Source organism: Phyllostomus hastatus, unplaced genomic scaffold (assembly GCF_019186645.2).
Source record: "Phyllostomus hastatus isolate PE091 unplaced genomic scaffold, TTU_PhHast_1.1 phas_scaffold_78, whole genome shotgun sequence".
NCBI classification, from domain to species: domain Eukaryota; kingdom Metazoa; phylum Chordata; class Mammalia; order Chiroptera; family Phyllostomidae; genus Phyllostomus; species Phyllostomus hastatus.
The window spans coordinates 30,018,927-30,038,201 of NW_025334041.1; the positions used below are offsets into that span (position 1 = coordinate 30,018,927).

At 39.8% G+C, this 19,275-nt stretch overlaps 1 protein-coding gene across 2 annotated transcripts in view; it reads left to right on the top strand.

The window, feature by feature from the left end:
* CALCR (calcitonin receptor) overlaps window positions 1-19,275 on the top strand; it is an 80,014-nt gene that overhangs the window by 58,277 nt on the left and 2,462 nt on the right. The window contains exons 6-13 of one of the 2 annotated variants that reach the window (XM_045828311.1): window positions 3,323-3,435; window positions 4,944-5,035; window positions 8,709-8,883; window positions 11,602-11,755; window positions 14,488-14,548; window positions 14,631-14,697; window positions 15,000-15,218; window positions 15,763-15,804. In XM_045828311.1, coding sequence (XP_045684267.1) covers window positions 3,323-3,435; window positions 4,944-5,035; window positions 8,709-8,883; window positions 11,602-11,755; window positions 14,488-14,548; window positions 14,631-14,697; window positions 15,000-15,218; window positions 15,763-15,804 — 923 coding nt within the window. The remainder of the gene's footprint in view (window positions 1-3,322; window positions 3,436-4,943; window positions 5,036-8,708; window positions 8,884-11,601; window positions 11,756-14,487; window positions 14,549-14,630; window positions 14,698-14,999; window positions 15,219-15,762; window positions 15,805-19,275) is intronic. The other variant, XM_045828312.1, reaches the window with a different exon arrangement.

The window sequence follows — 19,275 nt, forward strand, 5'->3', positions numbered from 1 at the left end:
TGAGATTCAAGAAAGGCTAATAGTCTGAAGGAATACGCTAGAGTGTAAAAAGCTAATTTAGCAAGGAGGTATTTAAGGCTGCCCTTGGAGTCAACCACTTCATCCACACCAATGGCACAGAGCTAAGATGGGTGAGGACCATGATTTCCAGCCCTGACACCCTTTGGAATTAATGAGCTATGTAAAACCTCCCATGCCTGCTGCCTCTCCAGACCGGGGGAAATTTGAATCCCTGAGGCTGGGCCTGAATATTTGTGAAAAGCTCCTCCATGTGAACCTAGAGTGAGGGAAGCATGCTGTCCTCCCAGTGGGCCAGTCCAAACTCAGGATGTTGTAGAGGGAGGGCAGTGTTGCAGTTCAAGCCCACGCAGGAGGCTCCAGGCCTCACTGGAAGAACAGTGAGCTGTGTGTGTGAGCGAAGGGGTTCAGTTTGGAAAGAGAAATCAGAATACACATATTCTCTCTTCGAATGTTGAAAGACTTGCCAGGTGGAAAAAGTCAAATTCTTGATGCCTGCGACAATCAGAACAGGAGATGCCTGTGTCCACACTGTAGTTAAATCAAAACAAAACAGTAATATGTCCTGCCACCCTGTCCACGACTGGAATGACTCCAGGACGAACACGTCTCTTCTGTGTGATATATTTTGCCATATGTCATTACATAACATTGTTAAAACCAAATTGTTTTTATTTTAATAAAACAAAAAACTACTTCTGACAGTAAAATGCTGCATTACAAGCCACTTTTTAAAATTGCAAGTAAGCTTGGAATGGTCATCATTGACAAATAGGATTAACAGAACCATTGACCAGTTTCTAGTGCTAATTTTTCTAAGCTGGTTAGTGCTAGCTGTTTTTGAAATGTTGGTGATATCCACTTATTTACACAGTTTTTGTCCAATGGTTGTCTCAGCACGTTCATAATTCAAAAATTTTCTGTTTGACTCTTTAACAGATTTACATTAAGCAATGATACTAATGGGTTGTTCGTAAACCTCTTTTGCTTGAAAATGTGTTTTTGCATCCACTTCTTTTTTATTGTTTTTCAAGTACAGTTTTCTGTCTTTTCCCCCCACCCCTTTCCACCACTTTAAATAATTGTTAGGGTAGACATAGAAATAAATATACAATTTGCAGTTTAAATCTTGTGTTTAGTCTGGTAGTATCTGTTTCAGTAATACAAAGAAAAAAATTACAAATTTCATCTAAAAACTGACAAAGATAAAAAGATTTTCGTACTGCTTCTCAGCATATTGATTGACTTACCAAAACTACTGATAGAAAACTATTTTTAAATATTATCAGATCTCAATGATATTTCAGTCAAATAATTTTTTAACATGACTTTTTTATTTAGCCTTTAAAACGATGGCTGTGTCCTCCAAATATTAGTATATGATTTCAATTTTCACATCCCTCTGCTAAAAAAAAAAAAGGCCAAAGCCATATAAAATAGAGTTATCTGTAGATTCATTTATCTACAGATCTTTGCTTTTGTAAATGAAGAAAAATACTTCAAAAATATTTTCCCCAAGAAATTATCAAAAATCAAAACTTGTTGAGTATTCCAAATGCATTGGTAAAATCTCTTTGCATTTTATACCTATTCATGTTATACAATATCTCAGGCAATATATACATTGCAGGGGTACTTTGGAGAGCTAAATTCAATGTGGCAAGTGCCAAAGATAAACATTTGAATGTTTAACTTATCATTATTTTGATTTTATTTAATTCAAAAGAATTTTCTTCCAATTGTATAGTAAATTTGATTGGAATTTAAATATTATCTTATAGTAAACAAAGATATTTATGATTCCTTGGGTCACTGGAATGGACTATAAGTAACCTTGCCACAGGACTATATGGTTAAATGCAGAGTTTAATAGCCCTGCCATGGCCTTGGGATCAAGTAGAGCTGGGTTTGATCCTGGCCTTACTACTCGCTAGAGAAGGGGAATTTACTTAACTTCTCTGAGCCTCAGTTTCCTCCCATGTACAATGGGAAGAGCAATACCCACTTTAAATGATCATTAGCATTAACATTTAGAAGATAATTCTGTAAAGTGCTTGTTAGCACAGTGCCTGCCCACTGCAAAGGTAAAGATCTTTAATACACCAGTCCAGCTGAATCAGCAAATTTCACTATCATGTAAAAGATGATTTAAAAAGCAATTAATAGCCCTGATCGGGTATCTCAGTTGGTTAGAGCGTCATCGAATATGCCAAGTTTGTGGGCTCGAACGCTGCTAGGGCACTTGCAAGAATCAACCAATGAATGCATGAATAATTGGAACAACAAATCAATGTCTCTCTCTCCTCTTTTTCCTCTCACTAAACCAGTAAGTTAAAATAAAAATAATTATTTCAATTAATTAATTAAAAACAATGAATTAATCAATAAAAGCTAAATCTAATAAATTCTATGTGGGATGAAGAGAGATGATTCAGATGAAATCTTTTTGCCCTGGCCATTGTGGCTCAGTTGGTTGGAGCTTCATCTCATGACTGAAGGGTTGTGGGTTCGATCCCCAATCTGGGCATGTACGGAAGGCAATTGATCCAGGTGTTCATGGGAGCCAACCAATCGATGCTCCTCTGCCACATCGATATTTCTCTCTCTCCCTTCCTCTCTCCCTCCCTCTCTTTCTAAAAGCAATATGAAAAATGTCCTCATGTGAGGATTAGATAGATAGATAAATAATAAAGTCTTTCTGAGAGGCATAAAATTGACTTCTTTATACATCCCTTAGTGGTGGACTTCTTTGTTCCATTGAATTTAACCATGTGAAATTGCCCATGTCTGACCATCTGACCCACAAAAACTACGGTCTCATAAGTCAATCTAGTAAATAAATATTGTGTATAAATGAAGAAAGTATGTCTTGCTCTTCTCACATAGTTCTATCTAAAATCATTAGTTTAATGTCTGTTAAAAAACATAGGAGGTACAGTGTAGTTAGCACTTTGGCATCCGACAGACCAGGTATTCAGTCCTAGCCCACCCGCTGTGCGCTGACCTTTCAAATTCCACAACCTCCCTCATGGCTTCATGCTGTTTGGGAAATGGAGGTAGCAATGTCTGCTTTACAGGGCTCTGCTGCAGATAAAATGGGACAGCACATATGAAAACATTTTGTATAATTAAAACATCTCTATAATCTAGTAGATTCATGGTGGCCTCTGTTTAGTGATATTCATATTCAAGTTCTATAAAGGGATTAACATTTTAGAATGACTTTTAAGCCTTATTTTATTATTTTTCCTTCATGTTATTTTGAAATGGTAATGTAATAACAACTGTTATATTTCATTAACAGAAAAGGCTTCAAAATACTGTGATCAAAACGGAATTTGGTTTGAAGATCCTGAGAGGAATAAGACCTCCACTAACTACAGTATGTGTAATGCTTTCAGTGCTGAGAAACTGAAGGTAGGATTTATTTCAAATTTCAGTATTTGCTGAAATGCCATTACTTATACATAGAAATATGTGATAACTGCAAAGTACCTGCTGCCAGAAAGCTAAACTATATTATAGAAGGAAACAGATAATGACCTGTATATTTAATTCTTTTCAATTTAGAACATGCACTTTAGTTTGTTGAAAACTGGACATGTAAGTATCAATTGTCCTTTTTTCCCGTATTGGTGTTCAGCGTGCACCTGTATTCCGTTCTGTGAATGAACCGCGGATGGATACTGGAGTTGCTCCCACTGTTTCGCTCTAATAAATAAGGCTGCTATAAACCTTTGTGCTGACATATATTCTCATTTTTCTTGTTTTTTCTTTGATCAGTCTTGAACAAATTTTTTAAGAACTAATTTTTATCTTTGTTGTTTTGTAAGTTCAAATTCTCTTTAGCATTACAATTTCCTTTCTTTTACATTCTTTTAGTTTAATTTAATTTTTGCGTAACTGGAAATTTAGGTCATTGATTTTCAATCTTCTTCATTTTTTTACACATGCTTTTTAGTCTTTAAACTTCCTTCTATGTACAGCTTCACCTTCATCTAAAAAGTTTTGACATGCCATTGTGAGTTCTTCTTTGATTCAGTAGTCATTTAGAAATGTATTGCTTAATTCCTAGCAATATGAGAGTGTCTTTCAAATTTTCTTTTCATTGACAACTTCTAAACTATTGTGGTCAGCAAACGTGATCTTTAAGATTTCAGTTACTTGAATTATGTGGAGATTTGCTAGACTGACTGGTGTATGTCATCTTGGGTAAATATTCTTTGAATATTGAGTCAGCACTTGAAAAGAATGGGTCTTCAGCAGACGTTGGGTACAGGGTTTATTACATGCGAATTAGTAAAATTTGTTAATCACGTTGTTCAAATCTTCTATAGCTTGATTTTTGTCTGTGTGCACTATCAGTTACTAGGAGGTTTCAGTTTTTCCTTTATGCTTCATATGGTTTGAGTTTATATTATTAGGTATGTAGAAATTTAAAATTGTGGTATCTTCCTGACTTAGCATCTGCACCTATGTGGTATCACACCAGTCATCTTGTGGTTAGTGTCAATCTGGGTCACCTTTCCCATCCTCCTACATTCACTATGTCTGTATCCCAGTGTTTAGTGGCATTTCTCAGTAGTAGCACATAACTACTTTAAAAATCATCTAGTCCAACAAACTGCTTCACAGATAGGACCACAGAGGTAGAATAAAAGCCACACAGAGACTTAATAATAATATTCTGAGTAAAGAACTATTCTGATAAGCCCAGTCTTGTCTTTTTCCCACAGTATCATGCACGTTCTTAATCTTATACTACTCAATCTGTTCATCGGTTTATTATAATTTAATATAAAGAAGTGCTCTGAAATACTTGTTACAATTTTAGTAGGAATTTTAAAGGAGACTATTTCCTTCTTCTATAGTCAGTTATTCATGCATTTGTTTTTGTGAATGTTTTATTGTTGCTGTTGTTCCAGAACGCTTACATTCTGTACTACCTGGCTATCGTGGGCCACTCTGCTTCTCTTTCCACTCTGTCGGTTTCACTGGGAATTTTCGTGTGCTTCAAGTAAGTACCCTTATAGCCTCTGCTTTTTATCTTCTTTATGTTACCGAAGTAAATGGAAAACTCTGTAAAAGTTAGGTGGGGGAGGGGAGGATTTTCTGCAAATCATAATATATAGGAGTCATGAAATAGCAAAAATAATAATATTAATTAAAATGCACTTTTAACCCTACCTTAGAAGACAATAAGATAGATTCATATAATCTTTCAAGGCAGCATTCCTCCTTCACAAAACCAAACAGTCCCGAGCCCTTGAGTCCACTGTGTGAACAGGGTAAAGGTTCCATTACCATGACTAAGGTTCCATGAAGTACTGAGGAGAGGGTCTTCCTCCTTCTTTTACCCCCACTCAAAAATATGGAGGCCGTGGCCACAAGTTCAATTGCACCCTGCCTGATTTTGAGCAGTGTCACAAGCGGATCTGGCCAGAAGAGAAGTGGGACTGATGGGCCATGATGGTATTTTTCCAGAGAAGGAAGGTGAGCCTCCTCCCTTCTGGCCTTGACTCACCCAGCCAGGGTCAAGGAGAAGGTCTGCAAGAAGATGGCTGTTGTCAAGTGTCAATCTTTTGCCCTTACAAACCTAGCATTGTTAACTGCAGATATCTTTTAAGACAGTGTAAGGAATAAAATTTCAACATGGATTTCTGTTCCGACTCTGTGTCTATACACTCGATCGCATTATCTGTGGCAAACGATGGAGTTGATATAGATACTGATTTCCCAATAACGGAGAATTTAAAACACTGATTCTGTATAGTGTATGTGAGAGAGTAATATATGTTAAATTTGGTCCTAAAAATGTCCTAAATTTAGTGTAATTTCTTTAAACCAAAGGTAGGAGGTGCTACATTACCCTTTCCTGAGACTTCTGGCTTCTATGTTACTGTGGGGTCTTCTGCCACTAATTTAGTTGTGGTGGAATTACAAGGGGGAGACCCAAAAAGGCTGGAATTTATTTATAAAAAAATGTGTATTTATTCTTACATGTTTAAACTTCAGTCACTTTCAAAGTGGTCTCCATTTGATGCAATACCCCTATTGAGACTTTTTCCCGCTGCTCAAAAGAATGTTTGAACTCGTTAATTTTGATGCCTATATAGTGCTTCTGCCATTTTTTGTTTTACCTCTTCCACATCACCAAAATGTTTCCCTTTTTGGGGGCAAGATCAGATGAATAGGGAGAGTGCGGCACAGGGATCATGCTGTTTTTGGTTAAAAACTGCTGTGCACTCAGGACCCTGTGGACAGGTACACTTGTAAATCACCCATTATGAGACAGGGAAACATGTTGAGTCTTCAAAAAAAATTCTCTGAAGCTGAGCACAACCTCTCACAACAACACCAGCTAGTACACTGATACAGATGGGTTCCTAAACACTCACCTAGCAAGGGAAGCCTGTACTACAAGGGGCCCGCCTTCCAAAAGATGAAGAATGATGAGGGAAAGCTTCTTTGTAGTCCAAACTACAAATAATGCTACATACTTTGGAAATGTGTTATATAATTAAATACATAGTGGTTCATAAGCAGGATCTTCATTTGATTTTTCTTAAAATATCATGATGACACTGAAGAAAATTAAACCAAGAGAAGCACTTGTAAAGCCACCCTTACCACAACTATTGTTTGTATTCTTTCTTAATCTTTGTCTATATTTTATATCATAATTATATATTATATTATGTCTAGACCTTATGTAGTCAAGATTCTTACATTGATCTGGCAATATTACTGAATATTTTTTAACTGGATAGCAAATAATAACAGAGAATGAGCTCCTTTCATACATAGTATAACAGGAGAAAGACATAAGCAAAGCAATGAGACCCGAGGGATTAATTACTAGAATTACAATAAGAGTATTTTCAATTACAATGATCAAAATATAGCAAAGTAAACACATGGCATGATTGATCTTGGAATGCCTGTTCATTTTCCCACTGCACTTGGCAACAGGAAATAAATACATCGTGGCTCTCACACAGCCTTGATGAAAAATTCTGCCACTGAAAGTCTATTGTTTAAGATTTTTGATATAACTGAAAGAAAACTCAAAGAAAAAAGTGCTCAAATTTATAATGGTGCAAATAATAAATTTATTCAGGACTTTAAAGATTAAAAATGTCAAGGAGGCATTTCTTAGTTCTTTATTTCTCCTGCCACCTGAATAATTGATGAGATGTGAGAGCCAAACCAGCAAAGAAAAAATGTTCTCACAATCATTGCTACATTAAGTCAGTGCAAATGGGTGTTTAAAAGTGCAGCACACGGACCAAGTGAAACATTTCCCAAATCCAGTTAGTCCCAAAGCAAGATCACCCTGCTCAAACCCAGATCAACTTTGGGGGCAGATTGTCTGGAAAGCACCGGATTTTGTTCTCCTGTCTCAATTCCAAGAACCTGTCAAACAACTTAAATCTTGGTTAAAAAAAGTCTTGACTTATAATCTGAATGTAATAATGGGAAGACATGAAATAGCTGTTCCTCCAGAGCACACACAACAAGAAACAAACAGGATGTGGAAAACACTCGTGCTAAATATCCAGATCCAAATGGAGTTATATCAGATTTTTATACATGTTCTTAACCTCATCTTAAACCTTCCCAAACCAAAAATATCAAGGACACCATTTTCTTAAGATTACTGTGTGTTTCTAATTCTTCACATTTTTCTTTACATTTGCATCTCAAAATATTAAAAGTGATTGTGAGAAGTGAAAGGTAAATCTAATCTATCACTGGATTTTCTCTTTTGATTAGCTACTATGATCAATTTTTAGCATCGTTAACTGAATGCCATAAGTTTTCACCTGATGCTAAACATTTTTTAACTGGATCAAATACAGTAAATGCAAGCTATTTATTTATCTAAGATAATCATTCCAGTTTTGTTAGAGCCATTCTACAGGCTCTCTTCACTTACAACAAATAGTGAAATAAGATATTTATGCTCATGAACATCCATCCACACAAATACATATTACAAGTTTATGAAGTGGAGGGCAAATGAATAAAAAGAACCCAGCAACTTGCTCAGCCCCACAAGGTGTGTCATCAGATCCAAACCACACATGCCTCACAGTGAGATCCAGCCTGAGCGTATCTGAAATTCTTTGCCTGTGTCTGAGCTCCACCATCAGGAGGATGTGGAAAGTAGGAACCACAAAGTCGATCCCAGTTGGAATATGAGAATTAAAAATCTGTTCAAAGAAATACCCGCAGAGAGGGACGATGGGAGACTTGATAAAGCCTGTGTATGTGATGGGCCAAGGACACGGGTTCAGTGCTTTGTCACAGGCCACCTTAGTTCGGACCTCATGCCCTGTTGTCCCATTTGCTACACGATTCCTGCCTGGTTGCATAAATAAAGAGTCAACTTTTCATCTGAAGCACATACCAGACTGTGATGGTTTCTCTTGTAAGAGCTGTCTTCTCAAGTAATTTCACATCCGTTATAATTAAAAGTGATTTTATCACACACCCCTTTCATTTGTTATGAAGTCACCTGAGGACTGAAAACTATGAGCTCCCATGACTAGAAAACTTTTTAAAAATCAGACAGAAAAGTACAATAAGATTTATAGATGGGACCAGCCTCACTTACTTCAGTATGTTCTCTCAACTATTGCTAAAGGCAATATTACAAATATTGCCAACATGTTTTCCCCCCCCAGGTACTTCAGCATTTTGGCACTGCTTAATACTGTTACTTTTCCTCCCAGGAGCCTCAGCTGCCAGCGGGTGACTATACACAAGCACATGTTTCTGACCTACATCCTGAATTCCATCACTGTTCTCATCCACCTGATTCAAGTGGTGCCCAACGAGGAGTTCGTGAGCATGGATCCGGTGAGCGCTGCTGTGTTTATGTTCAATTTTATTTTTAAGAATGTAAGACTTAATAGTATTTGTAAGTAGTGAACATGGTATTATTGTTTGATTTAAGCAGGTTTTTTTACATGTGCAACCGTATTTAGTTTTACAGTTCAGTTTTGCATTAAGCAAGGCATACCTTTTATTTCTATGCAGTTATTAGAACTAATTGGTATGTGCTACAGTAAAGGGATGGGAATAATTCATTCATAAGCAAATAAGTACACAACCAGTTGTGAGTTTTCACTGCTAATTGAAGATGCATGAACATTTATGGGGAGTTGACTGCACACACCATATGAACATAGGCAGTACTAGGTACACTGGCGCAGTGCTTCCCCAGTGGCCCAGCCTGTCACTTAATGGGCTACAAATGTGCCTAAACATTAATCCCCTCAGCATTCTGGCAGCAGGCTGGGCTTGGGCCAGATACTTCAGCAATAGATAACTATGCATTGACTCTAGCAAGCCATCTAAATATTAATCATATTCTCTATCTGCATGGCTTGAAAAAGGTTTAATTACCCCTACTTCACTCACTCTCATCTCCCATCTCCACTGATGGTCCCATCAACTGAGCTCAACCAGAAACCACAGGGCAAGGAAGCCCTCACTGCCACAGTCAGAGGTGTTTCCCTGTGCCCAGGGCAGTGGAGCAGGGTGGAGAGTGCATTTCGAAGCACAGATGCTTTCTAGCACAGAATGAATGGCCGAGGGGTGTTTGCATTTTTGTTTCTCTGCTTAGCTGTGTTATGCAAGCATCTGTAGATAGCCTCATCTTTCAGAACTGGCATTTGACAACTCTGCCAACCCAATGACAAAAATGCGTGAAATCTGCCCAGAGCATGCATCCTGTGTGACAGTGGCATGGCATGGGAAAGCAGCTTAATTTGGCTTCTAATGGGCCCATGGTGTTAATAATTTTTTGCAGTGTGAATATATCCAAAAAGGAATTGTGATCCATCGTCTGAAACCATGGCCTTTGTCATCTGAGACAAAGTCCTATCTTAACCTGTAGAACGAGAACCAGTGGGTTTATCTTGATGACTTTTCTTTTTTTATTGTCAACTGATTTCAATAAAAGTAATCTCATTTCACTTAATTCTCCTAACACCTCAATGGAGGGTGGGTATTATATCCATGATGAGCTGAGTAAACAGAGACACAGTAAAGGTTCGTGTCCTCTGCGCTGTGGCAGGTCAGAGATGGGATTCGGACCCAGACCTGCCTCCCACAGAAGCCCAGCCTCTCTCTGCCTCACTGCGTGTGCTTTTGGTTGTCTCGTTCTTTTCCTTGGGAAGAGGCGTTCTTAAGGAGATGGGCTCAGCCATTCCAGAAGAATGACTGTCTGTAACTGGACGTAGACACTACATTTAATTAAGGAGGTTGACCCCCACTAAGTTTGAAACAGATGTAGAAGCAATTAACTAAGCATCTCTCAAGAGGAAAAACTCAAATTTGTGGCTTCCCATTTCCCACTAAGTGTGGAAACCCTGAGAAAGCTCTTTATTATCTGTACAAAGTAGGCCAGGAAATGGGGATTTCACTGAATAATCACTAAATGATCAACCCTGTGAGCTGTGCTCCATCAAATTATGAACTATCATAAATTCTTAAATAAACCCTTATCTCTCTTGTGGGGTCTGACACTCATGTGTCGTACCACCAGCCCACTCCTGGCTGTTAGGGGGAAGGGGGCTTCTCATCTATTGTGAAATCTGGTAAACCTGTTATCTTCCTGAAATAGTCTAAGTTCAGGATTTTTCTGAGTTCACTGTTGAATTATATAAATTATTTAACCTTATCTATCAAATGCAAATAGTAAATACTTCCCCTCTTTTTCCCAAGAGATTGCCTTATAGTTCCAAAAAAAAAACATAAAGCTTTAAAAAATTTCTAAGGGCATAATATTGTAAGCAACTGCCCTCAGGGTTGCTATGAACCTTTGCCCTGTGGCTGACTCCCTAGGTCTCTGCACAAGGCTTTCCCAACCCATCTGTTGCTCTAGTCATTGCTTTTAATGGTCTTATGAGTTATCATCGCTGGATATTTCCCCTTTCATAGGATACTTTAGAGGCAGACATGCCTATGTACTCCATCAGCCATTGCACTCAGTCTGCTTCCACAGCACCAAAAAGCCAGCCTCACTCTGCCCTGCAGCTTTCATATTGCCTAGAAAGCTTTACACCCAGCACCAGGTGTATAGTGTCCTGCCTCAGCCACTGTACAGCTGGCGTCCTGGGGGAATGTTACATTTGAGGATGGGGGAGCCAGAGAACTGTACAGGAGGTTTTCTTCTGGAGGAGTGGGTGGCAGTCTCACACACGTTAAGCATCCTCAAAGTGACCTAAGTTTGAAAACCAGGGAAGAAGCTTATCTTTATGACCTAACTAACCCTTGATGCTATCAAATCAAGATATTGTGGAGCCAAAAGACTTGTTCTTTTTAGCTATGCAAAAGCAAACTTCCTAGAGAAAAAACAAACTATAAAACACTTGAAAGGTAGAATTTAATCCAATCAATCAAGTGTTGCTCAGACTTGTGGATATAGAGGATGGCACGTGTTGGCAGATGTTTGGGGAAGCTAAATGCAGGCTGATGCAGACACTTTGGCTCATTTTCACATTTACCCTCTGCTCACTGTCGCATCCTTGCCCGTGTCTCCTACTGAGTATGTCCATTTCCTTCCGACAGCTGAGCTGCAAGGTTTTGCACTTTATCAACCACTACTTGATGTCCTGCAACTACTTCTGGATGCTGTGCGAAGGGATCTACCTGCACACACTCATCGTGGTGTCCGTGTTCACTGAGAAACAGCGCATGAAGTGGTACTATCTCCTGGGCTGGGGTACGTATTGCCTCCAACTGAGTTTTGAGCCTCTTTCACCTCTGTCTGTGTATGTACAATCTCCTTCTGGTCTTGGTGTCCGAGAACAATCAGGGGCCCAGGTCCTTTGAGGAATGATGAGACAGATGCAGGAAGGAGTTTGGTCTCCAGGAGAGCTTGGTAGAAGCCCTTTAACAAGTTTATACAGACTGTGGTGAACATGGGGTGGGGACAGTTTGGGGACAGAGGGACACCATGATGAGTGTCTTCAGGGCATTCAGCTACTGAATGGACAGAAAACATACCCGACCGAGAGAAAATCGGACTAGGCCCCCTTCAGTTTTATTTATCACTTGTTTGTAGAGCAAAGGAGAATGTCCCATTTTGAGTTCTGTATGTCCCCCACCCTGGCCCACATACCTTCTTCAAGAACATTCCTTCCTATCAATCCATCAGCAGGGTTCCTCCAACCAAATGTCAAGGAGTAGAGTCTAGATGAGCAATGGGTATAACCACGTGGGCCTCCAAATGGGGCCCATCTGACTTCATAGTGCATGGCAATGGCTTTGGAAAACTTATGGCTGGATTGCTCACGCGGTAACCGCTTCTGTAGATTGACTAAAGTAGGGCTCTCAGGTCCATGAGGACTCCCTAGAATTGCTTCCCTTCCCCCAGGGCTCTATCAGTGTAGCCCACTCTGGTAGAAAGGGGGAAGATAGATAGTGAGGTCTTGAAAGGGAAAAGTTTCTGGGACAAAAATGCACGCTGCTTTATTTTCTTAAAAGTCCCATGAAACTCCCATACTAGAGGAGGATTCTTGCCATCTGCCAATAAGATGACTGTGACTCTTAGAGCAGAGGCTATAGAGTATCTTCAGCTAAGTGTGATGTTTAAATGCAGCATTTTGGGGAACTCCTAAAAATACTGGTAAGAGTGAAAGGATTTACTGAGGATAGAGAATAATCCAAAAGCTCTCTCAGAACATCAGTCTTTGTATTTAAACCCCTGCCCAACAGACAGTGTTACCAAGTGTATAGAAATGTGCCCGGGAAGTCCTATAAGCAGCTCAAAGTCTTTTCTACAATCTAGACCAGGGCTGGCCCTAGGCAAGATTTGTTTCCATAATGCCCCTCCCTAATAGAAACACATGGATTTTTAACCAAGCACATGACCTGAACCCAGTGAGATATCCTGTAATCGTGGGTCAATGGAACAGATACTCGGGGTATATCAACATTGAACTGATGATGTTATAACTCTTTGGTTGCAAATGACAGAGATCAAGATGTTCTAATTTAAGCAAAAAGAGAGAAATTATCAGAATAAAAGTATCTCATGGAAATAGCACCGCATCCCAGGCCTACCAATATGCACTCACACACAGACACCATTCTGTCTGATCTAAATAGTTTATTTCCATCCTTTGAAGTCAAATCTATGGTATACTTCCTGTATCAGTTTTTGACTAGTTAAGAACATCTATCTGCCATACTCAAAAACTTTCATGGAAGAAAAAGGAGGTAAATCTATTTCTGAAAGAAGCACATTTTCCTTCCTACAGCAGGATGAGGTGGAGTGAGACCTCCATATGCCTCTCTTGTCGTCTCATTAGAAGCATGTATTTCAGAGAAAATTCAGAGAATGAATTTCTCTGCACCCCCATGGGGAAACAGTACACTAGAACTGCTGTCGATATAACACAATTATGTTTTGTGTAAATGGTCAAATTCAAAATTATTTCAGGTCAAAATTACAATTTAATCGACAGTCCTATTGAATTATACGCTTCATGGCTTTAGAAGATGAGGTTGTTCTCTGGTGGAAGCTCAGGATTTTCAGGGATTCCCTTGTTTGCCTGTAATTCACAGAAAATCAAAGTGTGTAGGTCTAATTCACTTCTGAGACACATTTCTTGATCTGATAAAATTTGAAAGCTCATTCTACAAGTTTCTCAACCAAATTAAACAATGTGCTATTATACATGAGTACACTTGAGGAAAAAGACATCTTTTTTCTCACAAAAATCACAACTTTCATCTAGATTAGCTGTATAGAATGAACATTTATTTTTTTTAAAGAAGTATCCTGACAGGATGCATTGCCAATAACTACCTCCATCATTCTGTTTGTAAATTCAAAGTTGTTTTCATTAGCACTTCAAGGGCAGTCAGGGAGGTCAGTGCTAAGCTGCCTTAATACAAGTCTGCAGCCAGAGCTTACTGGCTACTCTGAAGCTCTCTTATTGAAAGAGAACAGCATCGCTGCACATGGTAGAGACAGAGAAGTAAAAAGCCACAAAACTATACTGCAAACACCAACAGGGCTTTCAGAGCAGTCAGACCGCCACTTCCATATGCTCCCAGTGACCCCAGCTTCTCTCCCTAAAAGAGCCCAGGTCACACGCAATGAAAAGTTTTCTGGTCTACGGTCGTCATCATCACCTCATCGAGACGTAACAATGGTGCTAGTCCTAGAGAGGTAATCATGTGTCTACCACCCTGGATAATTTGTGAGAGGCTTTAATTATTTGGTTGCTCTTAACCAAACTCTCTGAAAGCTTATGATGTTCTAACCAAGAACATTTTTACCTGGTTTGACCAAAGATATTTGTGCAAAAACATCAGGGAACTATCTTGAGAGAAACGTTTAATTTGCCACTTTTTTAAAAAAGTAAGCCATCATTTTCTATGCAACTGTAGTTATAGCTTATGACACAGAAGCCAGGTGTAATTGGTACCTTTTCACATTTTTAGGTTTCCCCATGGTGCCAACTATCATCCATGCCGTTACCAGGACCCTGTACTTCAATGACAAGTAAGCACTGTGGATGTTTTTAGTTAACATCTGTAGATAAGATGCATTCGTACTGATGTATTCGCCCCCTCCCTTTGTCCAGCTGCTGGCTGAGTGCGGAGACCCACCTGCTGTACATCATCCACGGCCCGGTCATGGCAGCACTGGTGGTGAGAACTGCTTTTGGAGTCCGTTACTAACAGTGTCATCTCTGGGGATTTCTTTGGCGATGGTTCTATTAGCATGTATGATAACTTTCAAATGAAGCTAACTTAATGATAACCTCTAATAAAAAGAACAATTACTGATGGATGCTCAGTGTCCCAGCAGTGCCAAGCACACTGAACGACCCTTCAGGCAGTCCTGTGTGGGTGGGCTCCCCACCCCAGGGAAAGAAGAACCGAGGAAAGTGGGTGTCCTCCAGCGGTACTGACCTGGTGGTCTGCTCACTCGTGACATCGTGTCTTTGCAGGTCAACTTCTTCTTCCTGCTCAACATCATCCGCGTGCTCGTGAAGAAGATGAAGGAAGCCCAGCAGCCCGACTCCTACATGTACCTGAAGGCGGTGAAGGCCACTCTGTTCCTGGTGCCCCTGCTGGGAGCCCAGTTCGTTGTGTTTCCCTGGAGGCCCAACAACAAGGTGCTTGCCCAGATCTACGACTACCTGATGCACTCTCTGATTCACTTCCAGGTGAGGAAGCCAATGGTGTGTGTGTTCCATGATATGCTCTGCTGATTGGTGCAGGATGACCCATCCCCTGGGGCTCATCTGTGATGAGAAGACCCTTTTGACCATGTGTAACCTGGAAGGGATTCTCACTGCCAGCTTCCCTGTTTTCTGAATCTAAAAGTTGAAGAAGGAAAGAGGGGGGTATGGGCTTGGAGAGTCACCTCTATGTCCAAATATCTGTTCAGGGACGGAGCCATCACACGGTGCTAAGAACAAGCTCTCATCTCCACAGTCCTTTCAACCTCTCCTTCCCCTCCCCAGTATTTTGAGGGCTGTATTTTGTTTTATTGGAGGGAGTTCTGAAGAACAACATAACCCATGCCGATCAGTTGCCCAACTGCAGTGAAGCACTGGATGTGAGTGGTAGCAATTGCTTTTTCATCGAGCCTTGACTGGCTATCGCAATAGTAAAATGGTCCTCTCCAGACTGTCTACTTATATTAATGGCTAAACAATGTAATGTAGATGAAAGTAACTTCAACTCTATCTTTCCTCCTCTCTGTAGGGATTCTTCGTCGCCGTGATTTACTGCTTCTACAACAGCAACGTAAGCATGCCTTTCATATGATAACACTGCTTGTTTATATAAAGCCAGCACTTTACATCTTCCAGAGGGCTGCTTTTCATCTGGGCTCACGTCCACAGTGCTCTTTTCATGGCTCCATGACTAGTGGGGTTGTGTTTTTCCACCACTGCAAGGTGAATCTTTTCTGTGCTGTGTGGTACAATTGCAGATATTACTCAAACAGGCAGCTAAATTATGGTTTCCTTGGATTGCACCCTGAGCAGCAATAGTGAAAGCCATGCTGGATTCCCACAGAAAGAAAGGTCATGCCCCATTCTTTTTAAAAGACCCAACTGCTCACTAGGGCAGAGCCAATATCCAGCCTATTTGTGTGGTTCGCTGCCTCCTTTCCAGAAGCTTGGTGCAGTAGTATGTCACCAAGACAACATTTTTGAAAATCACCCTGAAGTTAAGACTCAAATAATTAATATACTATCTGAATATTCAGATCTAAAATCGAGAATGCTCATAGCCAGCGTGTTCAGGCATTTCTAGCCAGAGTTCCCTTTCTTCCGGTGAAATCTAGCCAAGGAGCCCAGTTTGTAAAACATAAAAGTGAAGCTGCTTAAATTTGTACCAAAGAACTCCCAGGGCTCCAGGGAACGTGGTTCGAAATGTCCCTCCTCTTTCAGGTGAGAAATCTGAGCTCCAGAAAGATCATGTGACTTGCCCAATGTCGTAATCATAGTTGAATCACCAGGACTAGAACCCAAATTTCCTGATTCTTAATCAAATGAACTAAATCTTCCACTGTACTGTATTATGTCCATGATTCCTCCCTGAAGTTTTGTTAATAGACTTTCTGTAGTTATATGTCACATAACTTTTAATGTAAAAGTACTTTTCATAACATTAAATCAGTTTCCTAGAAAGAAAAATTCTACCAAGGAAAATTACATTTTATAAAGAGATCAACCTATTATTTCCTGTTAGCAATTAGAAAGATTTTCTAATAATCAATAGAACCGAATTTAGTGAGCACCAATATTTTGCTGCTCTGCGACCTATTTATATCATCTCCAATCCCAATATCTCAAGATTATTGTTGCTTTCCTTTTAGTACATTTTCTTCTTTCCTCCATCCACTCATCCATCCACTCATTCATTTATTCAACAAAAATACAGTGTGCATTGACTCTTACTAAGGGCGAGCCTGCAGGCCAGCTGTTAAAGTGTCTCTTCCTTTTTTTAAACAATAGTAAAAACTAATAAATAAGAAGGGCTTAGGTCACTCCATCTTTATATCAATTTCTGTGAATGTATATCCTTGCCTTTTGAGTTGTTTCAGGTGACATACACAATAAGTATTTTGTATCCAAACTAATATTAATATATAGCTAATATAAAAACCAGGGTCAGCAGGGGCATACCATGAAAACATGAGAAGATTGCATGCATTTGTAAAAATACATCAATATTTATTGTGTCCTAATTTACGATGCTGTCTGTGATGTGTTGGGCACAGAAAGCAAACCCAGAGGCACTACTAACAATCGATGTGTCTAGTTCATGGGAGCAGGTTATCTCTGCTTTTTGAAGAAAGAAACCATTCCCATTTTAATTATGATCCTGTTGCTGGTGGAAAGTACAAGTGTGACATTTCTAATAACACATAAGTTGTGTACTGTTTCAAATGTAATATCACAGCCCATGGATTTAGGTATCGGGGTCTGAGCTGTGCCTGCTGTGAACACACCGTCTTACAACATTAAGCACAGGCAGAGTGCTCATACGCACTGGAGGTTATTTCCCGCTGTATCTGATATTGAGCTGTGATTGAGTTTTGCCTGGTTGAATATTGAGTGTTAGCAGAGACCAAGGGGGCTGATATGTCAGTTGTGCAAGGAAGATGAAGTTTTCAATCACCTACTATCAGTATATTACAAGTGACTCCTATTGTGGAAGTGGGTTAGACAGTCAATGGATCGATTATAAGCAGGGGAGAAATTTGGAGAATCACAGTCGTAGAGATCAGGAGAGGACCAGCAAGCATGCTTATAGATCAGATATTTCCTACAACCCTCCCAAGTATGTGGATGGTGACCATCCACACATTTCGGTAAATTACTGAGTACCTACGAGACCTCAGAAAGATGATGATGACTATGAAGCTGCCCGACTTTCCCAAGCAGTAGTTTAAGACTTGAGAGAGTACTAACAACACTGTGGATTTTCTCCCCTTTCCATGCCTCTTGCTATTGCCCCTGCATTGTGGATAAAAGAGTTTGTAGATCCAAGTAACATGATCAGAAGGATCTCAATATTTTGGTCACAAATTAGAGTATGTGAACTACAATTTTGTTTATCTGCTGTAACTTACTGCATCTTGCTTTGAGGAGCCCATTGTACTAGCCTCTAAAACAGGCATACCTTGTTGTTGTTGTTGTTTTATGCTTTTGCTTTACTGCACATCACAGATGTATATTTTTTACAAATTAAAAGCAAGACCACCCTTCTCAACCACCAAAAACATTACAAATCACTTCGCTGCAATACTTGCTTTATTGCTGTGGTCCAGAACCAAACCCACAATATCTCCAAGGCATGCCTGCAGTTTACAACAGTCTCTTTCAAGAAAATACATACTTGGTTCAAGAGCTTTTGATCAAAGGTGCAGCTGGTTACCAGTATTATGCCGGCACCCCCTGTTGAAGTTCATGGTGGCTCCCCTCACTTCTGTGAACCCTACAGGTCCTTTCACCCTGCAGCCTCCTCCACCAAGCCCCAGCCCTCTTCTGATTCACAGTTCTCTCTCCCAAACCACCTGAGGAGCCCAGAAATTCTGGATCCTCTCTTATACTGTGAATCTGTCTTCACCGTAAGCCATTGCCACTCCACTGCTTGGACATCATGTTAGACATGGTGCCAGGCCAAATATGTGGGACTCCTTTACAGGGTTATCCGTTTTAGGACTCTGCTCTCAGAATCAAAGAGAAAAACCTACTATATTGAGGTGTTTTTATTATTCCTTGCTTTCTTTCTTCTCCCCATTTTCCCAGGTATTTCCCCCATGAAGGGGAAATGCAAGGTCATTGTGTCTATATACCTCTCTCTCCTCTTTCTCTCCTGCTTGCAAGAGCTCTGCACTCACCACTGCCATTTCCTGTCTGTAAGGGACCATGTCATATTCTACATGGTCTCTATATTATGGCTTTTGGTAAAGTTCTATTTTTAGACCAGTAAGGTTTTCATTGCATATACAAAGAGAAGCTTTTCTATTTAGAAAGTCTTTCTTTCACTCAATAAAACCTGATTTTCAAAACTAATATCTTTGTAAAGACTCAGAAAAATCAGCTTTGGGACTGAAAACTAAGCCATGATTTCTTTGCTCTAGACCAGTGTTCTCAAACTTAAGTGTGCGTCGGAATCACGTGGGAAGTTTGCTGAAACACAGACTGTGGCCACCTGCCAGCAGTTAGTTTCCTATTCATTAGAGCAGGGACAGGCCTGAGA